The 15,721-nt window shown below is 39.5% G+C and overlaps 1 protein-coding gene across 3 annotated transcripts in view; it reads left to right on the top strand.

The window, feature by feature from the left end:
• Positions 1-15,721, top strand: part of GLS (Glutaminase) — a 157,345-nt gene that overhangs the window by 97,370 nt on the left and 44,254 nt on the right. For all 3 annotated transcript variants that reach the window (XM_067152558.2, XM_067152556.2, XM_067152557.2), the window contains 4 exons: positions 203-318; positions 5,431-5,552; positions 5,745-5,903; positions 11,570-11,746. In XM_067152558.2, the coding sequence (XP_067008659.2) occupies positions 203-318; positions 5,431-5,552; positions 5,745-5,903; positions 11,570-11,746 (574 nt within the window). The remainder of the gene's footprint in view (positions 1-202; positions 319-5,430; positions 5,553-5,744; positions 5,904-11,569; positions 11,747-15,721) is intronic.

Raw genomic sequence — 15,721 nt, forward strand, 5'->3', positions numbered from 1 at the left:
AACAAATTCTTATTATTATTCATCTTTTTAGCTAGAGAAGGGACTTTAATTCAAAAGAATTGGTTTTCATATGCATTTTTATATATTTTTCTGAATAAAGAATAACTCAATATTTCAAATAATTTAATCTGCTAACCATAAGCAAAAAAAAAAAAAAAAAAAAAAAAAAAAGATCTTAATGTTTTTTCTTCTGTTTCTCCAGTAAACCCCTGACTTATGCGATTGCCCTCGAGCAGCTTGGAGCGGATGTCGTTCATCAGTACATAGGACAAGAACCAAGTGGCAGGAACTTTAATGAACTAGTCTTAGATTATAACAGTGAGTATGGCATACATAAATATTTGAAGCTGAATGAATGGGTATGGTGCTTTATTTACTACCAAGAGTTTTGTAACATTTCTGAAAGAGCAGCAAAGTTAGTACCTTAGATTTGAATGACTGGGGAGTACAGTAACTGAGTGTGTCATCAACAAGCTCACAGTCTAATTATGGTCAACATATACAGGATATTAAAATAAAAACTCACACGCCTCTGGTTTATATTTCATGTGAAACTGGAGCTTCACATGTAATGATCACAAAATTAACAGTCAAATAATACTACTTCTATTTTTAAAGATGGTTTTGTAAATTACCACACCCAGGAAAGTGGAGATGATGATGATGATGATGATGATGATGATGATGATGATGATGATGATGATGATATTATATAAATATCTTTCATCAGTGTATCACAGAGTAGTGATGATAGTCAGTAAGTAATTGTTTGCTGCAAGATGTATTTTAGAGAAAAAGAAGAAACAAGAACATGAATATACACATAACTTACATTAAAAAGGGAAATACACTCCGAGGGCAGGCTGCTCTGAACAGAAAGGAAAGACAAGTTGGATAAACACAAGGAAAGGGAGGAACAGGACAGACAGATTTACTTCCCTCATTGAGTGAGCTTGTCAGAGGCTGATAAGAAATGGGATGGATGAGGTGAGAGCCTGACTGTGTGAATATGATGTCCCTCCTTTCTGTCTGCCAAAACTTACCTGGCACTGTGTTTCTTACTTAAAACTTGTTTTTTCACTTTCCTTTATTTAACGATTTAACACTTTTGAACTTCATCTAAAATAAAACTTCATAGTATATCATCATCATCATCACCATTATCTAAATCTAGTTTCCAGGTTGTAGTGTACAAGTGCTTGCCACTTCTTCCTATGTAACTCTACGCACAGGTATACATTTATACAGGTATATTATAATGTTATCATCATCATCATCATCATTAGTCATTTTGCTCATTGCTGACCATCGAGATCTCATTACTCTATCATTTCTGCATTACAGCCTTGACGAGATGTCTCTATCCAGAGCAGTTTTCAGCTTTCCTTAACATTATCTGAAGAGGTAGGCCAGTGATCTTCTTTGCCTGATCTAAACATGTACTTGCATTTCTTCCTCATGGTCTACTGCCTTCAACTTTGCCTTGCAAAATGGTCTTTTCCAAGTTTTCTCCTTCTCTTCTGAAAACGTGATCAAGGAACTGGAGGTAACACTCACTCACACGGGAAGATAGAAGTTTCTTGATGCTCAGTTTATTCAGAATGGAAACATTGATTCTTCTTTCCATCCAGGATACACGCAGCATTCTCTGCCAACACCACATCTCAAAGGCATCAATTTGACTTTAGTCTCTAGCATTCACGGTCCAGATCTCACAGCTGAACAAAAAGACTGAGAACACTAGTGATTCCACCAAGCGCATATTCGTAGCTTTTGATATTGCCCGGTTCTGCCAGATCTTAGTGAGTTATACCACTGCTGCACAACCTAGAACAATACGTATTTTGATTTCTATTTCACAGCTTCCCGTGTCATTGATGACTGACCCAAGTTGTACAAATTCCTTTTCTATCTTCAGGTCCTTTAGACATCCTGTAAATTGGATTTGACCTTGCCGATCAACTACCATTAGTTTGGTCTTTTTCATGTTTATCTCTAGACCATAGTGAAGGCTAATATTCTTCTCCAGCTATAAGGGAAGTGTCATCTGTAAATCGCAGGTTGCTCATTTTTCCGCTGCCAATCAAGATTCCACCATTCCAGCCATTGAGAGCTCTCTTGAAAACACACTCTGCATAGATGTTGCAGAGTTGAAGTGATAATATACAACCTTGCCTTACTCTATTTGTCACATTGAAAATGCCCAAGAGATCACTATCCACCTTTATGGTTGCTGCATGGTTTTTATAGAGGCCATTCAATAATGATATTAAATGCAGTGGAATAGCACCAGCCACAGCTTGTCCTACATAACATAATCAAAGGCCTTTTAGTAGTCAAGGAAGCAAGAAAAGGCAGGGACACAAAACTCTTGACTTTTCTTGATTATCTGCCTCATGTTCAGGAATGACTCTCGTGTTCCTTCACCTGCGAAAAAGTCTGCTTGCTCTGTGGATATCTGAGATTGCAGGAATGGTTTTAGGCATTGATTTATTATGGAGAGCATGAGATATTAATGCAATTGTCCGATAATTGAACAATCCCTTACGGACCCCTTTTTGTGAAGAGGGATTAGTACAGATGTTGTCAGTCCTTGGGCCATTCACCAGTTTATAGTGTTATATGTGTTGTAATTAGTGTTTTGGACAGATTGAAACGCTTTAAAGTGACATTAACTGAGTTGACACTGAAAAGTAAGGCTTCCTTCTTAACAAACTTCTTCCTATCTTCATACATTTTTGTTCCTGGACATCTTCCCACATGAATCCCTTTCCCTTCACCTGATTTCACTGTCTGTATCCAGCATTTCATTGGTCTCTTTTCTTCCACTTTGAGGTTGAAATATTTCCTTGCAGTTTTCACACTGTCTGTTCCCATTAAACGTCCATACCCCTCTTTAAAACAGTGGTGATAGGAACCTTCTTTCCTATTCACGTCTTTTCTTGTCCCTTCTGATCTTCTGGCTCATAGTTCTGATGAATATCATTTCTGTTGCTTTAAGTTTGCTTAAGTCTTTGTTTAGTAGAGTATATGTCTCCAAACAATAGATGAGCATTGGTGTGATATGTACCAATTTTGGCTTTCTGCAGTATTTTGCTGGTCCAAAGTAGGTTTCTGACTTGATGATTTCTGGGTCCTGTAGAGTATTTCCTGCTTGACTATGTTGTCGTTTGAGATTATGCTTCCAAGGTACTTGAAGTGGAAAGCTGATTCTAATTTAGTTTCCTACAAATAGATGTTTGAATTTGTTCTTTTCATAGCCATTTGTATGGTCTTTGTTTTGTCACTTTCAAATCAGATTCTTTAAACTTCTTGTTCCAAACACAGTTGCAGGTTTCTCCTGTACATATGTTTTTATTTCTCCCCATAGCAAGATGTCTTGATTTATTGTTTATTTCATGATCTGGTCCACTACTGTGATGAACAGGAGAGGTGATAAGGCTCTTCCTTACTGGACTCTTCTCTTTGTCTCAAACTGTTCAGATATTCTATTGCCTATCCCGACACAACTGTAATACTTCTGTTTAAGTATCTTTACTTCGTCAGTCAAGAATTTTGGGACCTGAAGGCCTTCAAGTCATTTCCAGTTCTTATTCCAAGGATTACTCTTGCTGCAAAAAGGAGATTCATAGTGCTTCGATCTTCCTTGAAGCCATGTTGTTCTTCTTCCTATGCTGGTTGCTGTCTCCTGACAGTTTCAGGGTATGCATTAGCAGACCCTGTAGTTTCTGCATTTTCTTCTACTTCCCTTTTTAAACAATGGGATGATGACCCTTTCTGTTCAGTCTTGTAGGGTCTTGTTCTCTTCCCAAATGCCTGAGAGGATTCTCAAGCTTTTTGGTGCTGTTTCTATTTTGAGCACCTTCAAGGGTGCTGGACTTCTGGGTTTGCATCTATTCTGCAGCCAATGGTACTGTTGTCATCCTTTCCATTTAATAACATGTTGAAGTATTTCTTCGTTTCTTCTCTGATTCCTTCCTCTGTTCTTACGGTACCATCACCTGTTTCCAGTGCATGGATGTTTCCATATTCACTCCTTTTATTCCTTACTTCTTTATATAGTAGCTTCATGTTTCTTTGATAGTCTTTATCTATCCTGGTAGTAAACTCATCCAACTACTGTTCCTTTTCTTCCTTAATCAGTTGTTATATGTTCAATTTCAGCTTCATTTCATATGTTATCCATTTTCTGTTTTTTTTGATCTCATTTCAGGATATAATATTTCCTGCACTTCATCTCTTCATTCCACTTTGGTGTTTCTGGTATAGCACTTGTCTTTCCACAGATTTTCTGGCTTCTGATACAAGGTTTTCTTTCAATAGATTCCATTCCTCCTAAAAACCTCTTTTCTCATTCATGGATAATTTAGTTACTATCCATTCTTGGAACTCCCTTTCCATTTTTCCTGTGGTTCTCAACATTTGGCATTTTTTTTTCTGTGCACAACTTTATGAACATGGACATCTTTCAGACCAGCATGGTCATTATCTATACTTTCACTTGGAATAACTTGGATGTCTGTGACAGGCTAGCTTGTTTGTCAGTAATTATGTAGCCCATTACAAGTTTGAGCATCCCATCTCAGCTGCATTGTATTATTTTGCAACTTTCCTTCAGGATTTCTGTTTCCATAGCCATGGAGTCCATTGATGTTTCCATAACCTGCTTTGTCTTTGTCAACTTAATATTCAGATCACTCATAATTGTAGTGCTGTACTCTGTTATCTGGTCCTCCAGATCTACAGGAATCAGAAACTGTTCCTTCTCCTCTATGGTACAACCTGCTTGTAGTGCATATACTTGGAAGAAAGTATGGCAATATTAACAATACATTATCTCATTTAAATGACCCTATCACTCACATAGTTGACATCTGTCTGTATGGCTGTATCCTTGTGAAGCGGGAGTGGCTTCCTTCAGGTTTCCAAGGGGGTCACTGTCAGTTCTTAGGAGTTAATATAAGGAAAGTTCTTTATTAGGTTAATTACATTAACAAGGTTGTAAATAAAGGTTACAGATCTTTTCAGGTAGTTATGAGGGTATTCAAAGGTTGCTTGCCAGAAGCTTTATTCTTACATAGAAGAGTCAATCCCTCTGCAAATGCAAGTACAGTATTATTAAATTTTCTGCATCTGGGATTAGCATGTTTCAGTAGTCCTGGGAATTTTCTCAGAATGTAGTTGACTACTAAATTGAACAGTAAGTTATAGGAGAAAGAGGAACACCATGTGCCATGCCTCTCTTAACTCCCAGTACATCATTTGATTCTTAGATAATATGTTTCCTACACCCTATCATTATATTGTTATAAGAAGCCAAATACTAACTTTTTAAAGGCTTGTTATTACACCTGAAATTAATGTACAGACTTGGTGTTCAAGAGTTGAGATTTTGCAGTTTATTTGTGCTTATTCTGTATTCTCTTTCAGAAAAGCCACACAACCCTATGATAAATGCAGGAGCAATACTGGTCTGTTCTTTATTGAAAACTCTTGTGAAGCCAGAGATGACATTAGCTGAGAAATTTGATTTCACCATGAACTACTTTAAGGTACTGTTTCTTGCATTTTTATAATATACGAGTTAGAGAAATGTATACTGTTGGAAAAGAGTTTCTCTGTATACCCCAAGTTCTCATTTAACTCAGCACACGTGAAGTTTTCATCACATTTAATAGGCTATATAGCACAAATTTGAGGCTGATTTATACATTATAAATAATTCTGTTGGTTTCTTATTTCAGAGGCTAGCTGGTGGTGAATATCTAGGCTTTAATAATGCTGTCTTCTTGTCTGAAAGAGAAGCAGCTGACAGGAATTATGCTCTTGGATTCTATATGCGAGAACACAAGTGCTATCCAGAGAAAACAAATCTTCGAGAATGTATGGATTTTTACTTTCAAGTATGTACTTACTCCTATGCCAAACGTTTCACTTTTATTTTTATCATTCCCAACAGGTTAGAGCTGGTCAGAATGGTCATATGTAGGGATAAACACACTCTAGTCCTATTTTTCCAAATGAAGTAATATATTTAATGATTTTCGTATGTTGTGATTTTGATACTAATGTCTCATATTTCTTACCAACAGTAGTGTGCAAATTAATCTGAATACAAGTATTTCTTAGGCTTTTTATAATTAATGTTGGCAGAATATGTGTTTCTACAAAATAATGTCCCATTTTCACCAAGATTGCGTTGTTGATGTATAGTAGCATTGTTGATAATATTATTGGAGGTATTAAAGTTCTTTATAATACAGTCATCATCATCATCATCATCATCATCATCATCATCATCATCATCATCATCACCACCACCACCACCATCATTATTATAAGGCTCTTTTGTGAAATATTCAAGATAAATGCACAATAAATCTACAAATTAATGCCTAGATTTGACAATGCATCCACAGCACTTGGGGTCACTTCATGTAAACACGTCAGACCATCTTCAAATGCATAGAATAGGCAGTTCTCCATGATGTACATCATAATCTGCTCCTCCACTCCATAGTCACCTTGCAGCACTTTCATGGAAACCCCATTTTTTCATTAGTTGAATGTCTCCGAGTGAAGTGGTTTACGTTTTCTGTATTATGTCATGTTTTTGTACTGCAGTGAAACATTGTGCCATTCGCTGAGCATTCCTCTACAAAAACAATGATGTGGATGCAGAAATTAAATTTTGCAGCAAATCCAAAAAACTGAGTCTGTAAACTGAGTCTGTAGACTGAATGAAGGAAACTGTGGTCAGAAATTCAAGACTACACCAAAAGAAGACAGCTTAATCATTACCTAGTAATAGTAAAATGAATCTGAGGATTTTGTGCTGCTGAACAACTCTCATATAAAATTTATTAAATTTTCAAAGTATTCTCCTGAACATTACAATATAATATTGTTGCACTTAGAAAATAAATTTTATATAAGAGTTAGCAGTCAATATGCATAATATGAAGTTTATACACTGACTGACAGAGCAAATGCAACACCAAGAAGGAGTGGTCAGAACTTTATGTCAGTTGCAGGGTAGACTGACGTCACTGAGGTATGCTCATGATGTGAAATGCGCCGCTGTGCTGCGCACGGAGCGAACGATAAATGGGACACGGCGTTGGCGAATGGCCCACTTCGTACCGTGATTTCTCAGCCGACAGTCATTGTAGAACGTGTTGTCGTGTGCCACAGGACACGTGTATAGCTAAGAATGCCAGGCCGCCGTCAACGGAGGCATTTCCAGCAGACAGACGACTTTACGAGGGGTATGGTGATTGGGCTGAGAAGGGCAGGTTGGTCGCTTCGTCAAATCGCAGCCGATACCCATAGGGATGTGTCCATGGTGCAGCGCCTGTGGCGAAGATGGTTGGCGCAGGGACATGTGGCACGTGCGAGGGGTCCAGGCGCAGCCCGAGTGACGTCAGCACGCGAGGATCGGCGCATCCGCCGCCAAGCGGTGGCAGCCCCGCACGCCACGTCAACCGCCATTCTTTAGCATGTGCAAGACACCCTGGCTGTTCCAATATCGACCAGAACAATTTCCCGTCGATTGGTTGAAGGAGGCCTGCACTCCCGGCGTCCGCTCAGAAGACTACCATTGACTCCACAGCATAGACGTGCACGCCTGGCATGGTGCCGGGCTAGAGCGACTTGGATGAGGGAATGGCGGAACGTCGTGTTCTCCGATGAGTCACGCTTCTGTTCTGTCAGTGATAGTCACCGCAGACGAGTGTGGCGTCGGCGTGGAGAAAGGTCAAATCCGGCAGTAACTGTGGAGCGCCCTACTGCTAGACAGCGCGGCATCATGGTTTGGGGCGCTATTGCGTATGATTCCACGTCACCTCTAGTGCGTATTCAAGGCACGTTAAATGCCCACCGCTACGTGCAGCATGTGCTGCAGCCGGTGGCACTCCCGTACATTCAGGGGCTGCCCAATGCTCTGTTTCAGCAGGATAATGCCTGCCCACACACTGCTGCATCTCCCAACAGGCTCTACGAGGTGTACAGATGCTTCCGTGGCCAGCGTACTCTCCGGATCTCTCACCAATCGAACACGTGTGGGATCTCATTGGACGCCGTTTGCAAACTCTGCCCCAGCCTCATACGGACGACCAACTGTGGCAAATGGTTGACAGAGAATGGAGAACCATCCCTCAGGACACCATCCGCACTCTTATTGACTCTGTACCTCGACGTGTTTCTACGTGCATCGCCGCTCACGGTGGTCCTACATCCTACTGAGTCGATGCCGTGCGCATTGTGTAACCTGCATATCGGTTTGAAATAAACATCAATTATTCGTCCGTGCTGTCTCTGTTTTTTCCCCAACTTTCATCCCTTTTGAACCACTCCTTCTTGGTGTTGCATTTGCTCTGTCATTCAGTGTATATTGTGACTGTTGACATAATGTGAGATTTAAGTCGGAGTGGGCAAACTGTTGATCTTAACAACGATTTGCTTTAGACTGTTGGAAGCTAGAAGAAGAGCATGCAGACTAGCAAAGAAGCTGATTCTGATGATCAAAATGCACAAAAAGCAACTGATATGAGCTAAACTTAATGAAAGCTGGACTGTGGAAGATTGGAAGGAAGCTGCATTTTCTGATGAAAGCTATTTACAGGTTTGTGCTCAGCAAGTTTGATTTGTGTGTAAAGAGCAACCAGAGAAAATAGCACCAGCCCATGTTTAATAAGCACCTAAACATCCACAAAAAGTGATGCAAAAAGTGATGTTCTGGAGATGTTTTACACAAAAGAGACCAGGAACTTTATTCCTTGTTAAGGGAATGATGACAGTGACCAATGCCTTTGCTGGTAACACCTAGTGTTTATAGTGCACTATGTCTTCTGATATGGGCAAGAGCAATTTTGTTACTTTCATTGATCTGTCTCAGTCTTATCCCTGGCTTTAACAATATGAAAGTGACTGAGGTATGAGCGATGCTAGTAATGCCATTCCTTACGCAGCCAGTCCCCTGTATGAATGGTGTGAAAATGTTGATCATGGGGTCAGTTGGTGCATGCATTTCAGTGGGCTTGGCAGACAGATATGTAATAGCAACTTCTGGGTCAGTGAGGAAAGCAACACTCGGCATTCCCTAGTGTCCGGCTCCATGGCTAAATGGTTAGCGTGCTGGCCTTTAGTTACAGGGGTCCCGGGTTCGATTCCCGGCAGGGCAGGGAATTTTAACCATAATTGGTTAATTTCGCTGGCACGGGGGCCGGGTGTATGTGTCGTCTTCATCATCATTTCATCCTCATCGTGACACGCAGGTCACCTACGGGTGTCAAATCAAAAGACCTGCATCTGGCGAGCCGAACTTGTCCTAGGACACTCCCAGCACTAAAAGCTATACGCAATTTCATATTTCCCTAGTACGCCTCTTCAGTGATGTCTAGGCCATCTATGACAGCTAATGATGGAGCTGTTGAGGATCCAACTAGCCTTTGGGCTGAGGACTGAAATACACACATTCGACAGTGACCAAAACATGGAAATCCTTTGAAGAAGAATAGAGCCTGAGTTAAAAAAAATCTCTCCAGATAGTGATGACATCTTTAGTTCCTTAACAAGGAATGATAAATAGTGACTAAGTGCGAAGTGTGCACATTTATTTGGTTTTTGAACACAAAAGGTCCTGAACCGATTGAAATCCATCGCCAATTGACGGAAGTGTATAGTGAGTCATGCATGAATGTCAGAAATGTTCGTGAGTGGTTTAGAGAGTTTGCAGTCAGTCGGACTGAAATTAACGACGAACGAATAAAGGAGCGGGAGACCGTCAATTTCCATCGAGACAGTCATGAAGGTAGAGCAAATCATGCTTGAAGATCAGCGGATCACCCTGGATGATCTCTGCACTTTGAGTCCTGAGATTTCCTGAAACGCCGCTCACAACTTCCTGAACAGCATGGCGGCTAGCCCGGGATGACATGGGCATAGAAAAACTGTCACAGCGTCTACAAAAATCCATTGACCGAAATGCTGATTATGTAGAAAAATAGCTAAATGTTCAAGCTGTAAAATTATGTAAACCATTGTAGAAATGAACAGGTCTATGTATTTATGAAAAAACAGGAGACCTTATTTTTTGGGATTACCTTTGTAGTTTGGATTGGAAAGAAACTTGCTGGAGAGCCTTGAAGTGAAGAGATTGCAATGGTATGGTCACATGAAAAGAATTGTTCTCCATAGGGCTCCTCAAGCATACTTTGACCGTAGTATTTCTGGAGAGAGACTAAGAGGAAGACCTCGTGATGTCTGGAAGAAGTAGATTTTCAAGGACCTTGAAATCAGAGATGTAAACAGGCATCGCATATATGAACAGCTTCTGTGGATGGACAGGACAAACTGGAGGAGGCTCATCCACAACCATACGTGGCTTGCTGGAGTGAAAAAATGATGACGATAATGATGACAATGGTGGTGGTGGTGGTGATGATGTTGATGATGGAAATATTGCTCTGAAGTTTTGAAAAGTTTCTGTAACTGAACTTTTACCACATTCTGCAAATTATTCATCACTGTTCAACTTAGTTGGGGCAGGTTTGGATCCTCTTCACCATCACCATTTTTCAGCCAGTACCCTGCCGTTCTTAAACAACAGTATGTGTGAAAATTAGCATTTCCAAGACTAAAGTGATGTCAGCAGGGAAGAAACAACATAAGATATTTGAATGACAGGTTGGGAATACAAAACTAGGACAGGTAGATAATTTAAAATAGTTAGGATGTGCATTCTCCCAGGATGGTAGAATAGTAAGTGAGACTGAAACAAGGTGCAGCAGAGTTAATGCAGTGAGCTCATATTTGTAATCAACAGTATTCTGTAAGAAAGAAGTCGTTTCCTGGACAAAACTACCTTTACACTGGTCTGTTTACGGAACAACTTTACTGCATGGGAGTGAAAATTGGGTGGATCAGGCTGTCTTATTCATAAATTAGAAGTAAAATGCATGAAAGTAGTGAAAATGATTGCTGGTACAAACAAGTGGCAGGCTAAGTTAGGAATGAACACGATAGATGAAAGCAGTATGCATAAACTGTCGTTGGGGGTGGGATCAGGTAACGCAAATGGAGGAAGATAGGTTGCCTAAGAGAATAATGGACTCTCTCACAGATGGCAAGAGAAGCAGAAGAAGACCGAGACAAAGATGGTCAGACTCAGTTTATAATGATTTAAAGATGAGAGGCCACAAGGCCATAGAGCTAGTTACAAATAGAGAATTGTGTAGGCATTTAGTAGTAAATTTACAGAGGTCTGCAGACTGAATGCTGAAAGGTATACCAGTCTATAATGAAGATGTATGTATTGTACATATGTTTCTTAATTCATAATGTCTAAACCATCATAATCTGTGTTTATCATTTAACTTTTCTACCCTTATCAGCCTTGTCATATCCCAATATTCAGATTCTTTACAGTAGTCTGATGACTTTTCTGTACATTTCTCTAATGCTCATCACATCAAGGAGAGCAGAACCTTACAGAAATCCACATTATTTCTCATCACATCTAATTAAAGAAAATAAAGTTCAAGTTTTTTTTCTTTTGTTCTTTTTCTAGTGCTGTTCAATGGAGGCAAATTGTGACAGCATGGCAGTAATGGCAGCGACTCTTGCCAATGGTGGCATTTGCCCCATCACTGAAGAGAAAGTCTTGAAGCCAGATTCTGTTCGAGATGTTCTCTCTCTGATGCACAGCTGTGGCATGTATGATTACTCTGGACAGTTTGCATTTAAGGTATATTTACCTGTTCACCTGTCAACTTTCTGATTTGAGCATTAACCAAGTAATGGCAGATTTAAATACTTAGTGACCTGACTTAGAAATAATATTTAAGTGTTCTAACAGAGAGTTTGGAAGCATGCTAACATAGAGAAAATCACATAAAATCAACCAATAAAGATTTTTTTTCTTTCTGAAATATATAACAACAAATATATTAACTCGCCAGTTATGTAGCCAGAGTATGATTGTTTAATATGTTAGACCTCAAAACCTTAGAAATTTTGTCTTTAATAAATTTTGTTCTTTCATTTGGGGGTTGGCAATATTAAGCTTTCTTTCCGCCTGTTTTGAATTTAACCAATCCTAAATTTCTGTAATTAATTTCCCACCAATAAGGTGTTTCTTCATCGATTTGTGTGTAACTTTTGCTGTTAGCCAATAAACGTTTGTGGGCGGGTCTTAATCATTCATGAAAGGTCTCGAATTTTCCGCGAGGGTATAAAAACTGCTGATTTTCTTGTCTCCGCGCCACTTCAATAACATCTAGCTTAGCGTGTGGATATGTAGCAGGGGGCGGGAAGCGCCTCTTTCTTCGGGCAACTGATCTTCAACAAGGTAATGGCCGTTTAACATCTTTTCAATCAATCAATCAATCAGTCAATACTGATCTGCATTTAGGGCAGTCGCCCAGGTGGCAGATTCCCTATCTGTTTTTTTCCTAGCCTTTTCCTGAATGATTTCAAAGAAATTGGAAATTTATTAAACGTCTCCCTTGGTAAGTTATTCCAATCCCTAACTCCCCTTCCTATAAATAAATATTTGCCCGAGTTTGTCCTCTTGAATTCCAACTTTATCTTCATATTGTGATCTTTCCTACTTTTATAAACGCCACTCAAACTTATTCGTCTACTAATGTCATTCCACGCCATCTCTCCGCTGACAGCTCGGAACGTACCACCTAGTCGAGCAGCTCTTCTTCTTTCTCTCAATTCTTCCCAACCCAAACTTTGCAACATTTTTGTAACGCTACTCTTTTGTCGGAAATCGCCCAGAACAAATCGAGCTGCTTTTCTTTGGATTTTTTCCAATTCTTGAATCAGGTAATCCTGGTGAGGGTCCCATACACTGGAACCATACTCTAGTTGGGGTCTTACCAGAGACTTATATGCCTTCTCCTTTACATCCTTACTACAACCTCTAAACACCCTCATAACCATGTGCAGAGATCTATACCCTTTATTTACAATCCCATTTATGTGATTACCCCAATGAAGGTCTTTCCTTATATTAACACCTAGATACTTACAATGTTCCCCAACAGGAACTTTCACCTCATCAACGCAGTAATTAAAACTGAGAGGACTTTTTCTATTTGTGAAACTCACAACCTGACTTTTAACCCCGTTTATCAACATACCATTGTCTGCTGTCCATCTCACAACTTTATCGAGGTCACGTTGCAATTGCTCAGAATCTTGTAAATTATTTATTACTCTATACAGAATAATATCATCCGCAAAAAGCCTTACCTCCGATTCCATTCCTGTACTCATATCATTTATATATATAAGAAAACATAAAGGTCCGATAATACTGCCTTGAGGAATTCCCCTCTTAATTATTACAGGGTCTTGCTAGCTCAGCAGTTTAACTCGCGGGGAAGGTTCGAAACCTGTAATATGTAACCCATCTCTTTAAAATGTAAATCTCTTTTCAGTCTATGTAAAACTACAAATTTCTTCAACTGTAAATCAGAGATAGAGAGTGCTTTACCCTCTCGAGCTCCCCTTCATTTTTGTATTTGAGGTGACTATGTTCTCGTAAGCGTTTTTCTCTTCCTTCTTAATGTGTTAAATTTATTTTGTATACTAGTCACCTCCATAGATTGGGATTAGCCCCTGTGTAATCGGCCTAGTGCCTCTTAGGTTTTAAAATGTGTATGTAGGAGTGCTAACTCACGCCTCCATTCCTTTTGCATTTAGGGCCATTTAAATTAACCTATTATTTTTCGTTTGAGGCCCAGTAGAATGGGTACAAGTTACCCCTGTTTATTTATAAGCATGCCTTAAGGGCAGTTAAGTGTAAAGTCTGTTTATGGCCTTCTGATAGGCTTGAACTATTGAGAGCGGGTCAGCTCTTTCCTAAATTTGATCTCTGTGTGCCTCTAGGAGGCTTAACATTGTTATTAGGAGCAAGTGCTCCTTGGTATGATGGGGTTTTCTGCCCCTTAGTTCAAAATGCTACCTTGGCAAAGTTGGGCTTGAAGCTCAAAGATGTAAGGTGGGGCTTGAAGCCCAGGACTTGTAACGAACATTGGACTTGTTCTTTCCTTTGGAAAATCATACTTGTACCTGGATTTTGCTTTATGGTAATTTCACCTAGTGAAAATATGTTTAACTGCCTCTAAATTTTGACCTTCCTGGTCTTGGTCCTTATTGTTGATTATTAGTTGACTTGCTGTTATTTGTTGAAGTCTAAAGCTCTTTGTTAAAGCTTGTTAAGTTTTGGCATTTTTAAAAATATAACCTTTATTGAAATTTTAATTTGCCTTTCGGACTTGTAGTTAGACCCATTCCAGCCCGCACCTTCTTTCAACTCTGCCTTCCATGGATAACCCCGTAACAATAATAATAATAATAATAATAATTGTTACGGGGATATCCGTGGCAGTTAGAGGTGAAAGAAGGTGCGGGCTGGAATAGGTCTCAACTACAAAATTAAAGTTAATTAAAACTTTAAGAAAGGTTATATTTCTTTTCAAAATCAACAATTAACAAAGTATAACAGGTACCAAGTAGCAGATCAACAAATTAACAAATTACAGTTTGTTACAAGATTTGGGCTTCGAGCCCCAAGTCTAATTCCTGAGCTCTCAGCTCACAACCGCAATTGCTGAAGGGCAGAAAACCCCAAAGTACGAGGAGCACTTGCTCCTAATTACAATGTTAAGAAAAAGAGCAGACCCGCTCTCAGTTTTACAAACCTATCAAAGGCTACAACAAACTTCATTTCTATCTGCCCTAAAGGCACACAAGGAAACAGGGGTAACTAATACCCAATCTACTGGGCCTTCGCAGGAAGGAAAACAAAACGGGTTAAGTAAATGGCCCAAAATACAAAATGAATGGAGGCGATAACTTGCACTCCTACACCAAGTTTGTCCAAAACCTATATGGCGCTAGGCCGATCATACAGGGGCTAATCCCAAGCTAGGGAGGTGACACGTATGAGAAAACTTTACTACATTAAAAAAGAGAAGAACGGTTATGAAAACGTAGTCACCTCCTTTTTCAAAAATGAAGGGGAATTCGAGAGGGTGAAGCACTCTCTATCCCCGCTTTACAGATTTGTAATTTATAGATAGACAGAAAAGAATTTACATTTTAAAAAGGTAGGTTACATACTAAAGGTTTCGAACCCTCCCCGAGAGTTAAACTGCTGAGCTAGCAAGAAATGAAGATGTTAACAGGCCATTACCTTGTAGATGAACTGCTGCTTGAAGAAAGAGGCGCTTCCCGTCCCCTGCTACATATTCACACACTAAGAAAGATGTTACTGAAGTGGCCCCGAGACAAGAAAATCAGCAGTTTTTATACCCTCGTGGAGAATTCGAGACCTTTCAAGAATGAGTAGACACACCCCCTCAGTTTTATTGGGTCGCTAAAAGTTATACATCAACATCGAAGAAGAAAGACACTATTGGTCAAAAATTAATTAAGGAAATTTGGGATTGGCTGAGTTCAAAACTGGCGGACAAAAAGATTAATATTGCCAACCCCAAAAATAAAAGAACAAAATTTAGTAAAGACAAGACTTAAGAATACAAAATGTCTTCAAGAGAGTTCATTCCATTGCGCCAGAGTGTATTACCATAGTTTTTTGGTAGAGACATCTGTTAGAGAATGTTCACACTTCTTGATACGGAGCAAACAAACACAAATCGAAATAGACACAGTTCAGAACACTTCAAAATTACCAAATTTACAG

Source organism: Anabrus simplex, chromosome 8 (genome assembly GCF_040414725.1).
Source record: "Anabrus simplex isolate iqAnaSimp1 chromosome 8, ASM4041472v1, whole genome shotgun sequence".
NCBI classification, from domain to species: Eukaryota; Metazoa; Arthropoda; class Insecta; order Orthoptera; family Tettigoniidae; genus Anabrus; species Anabrus simplex.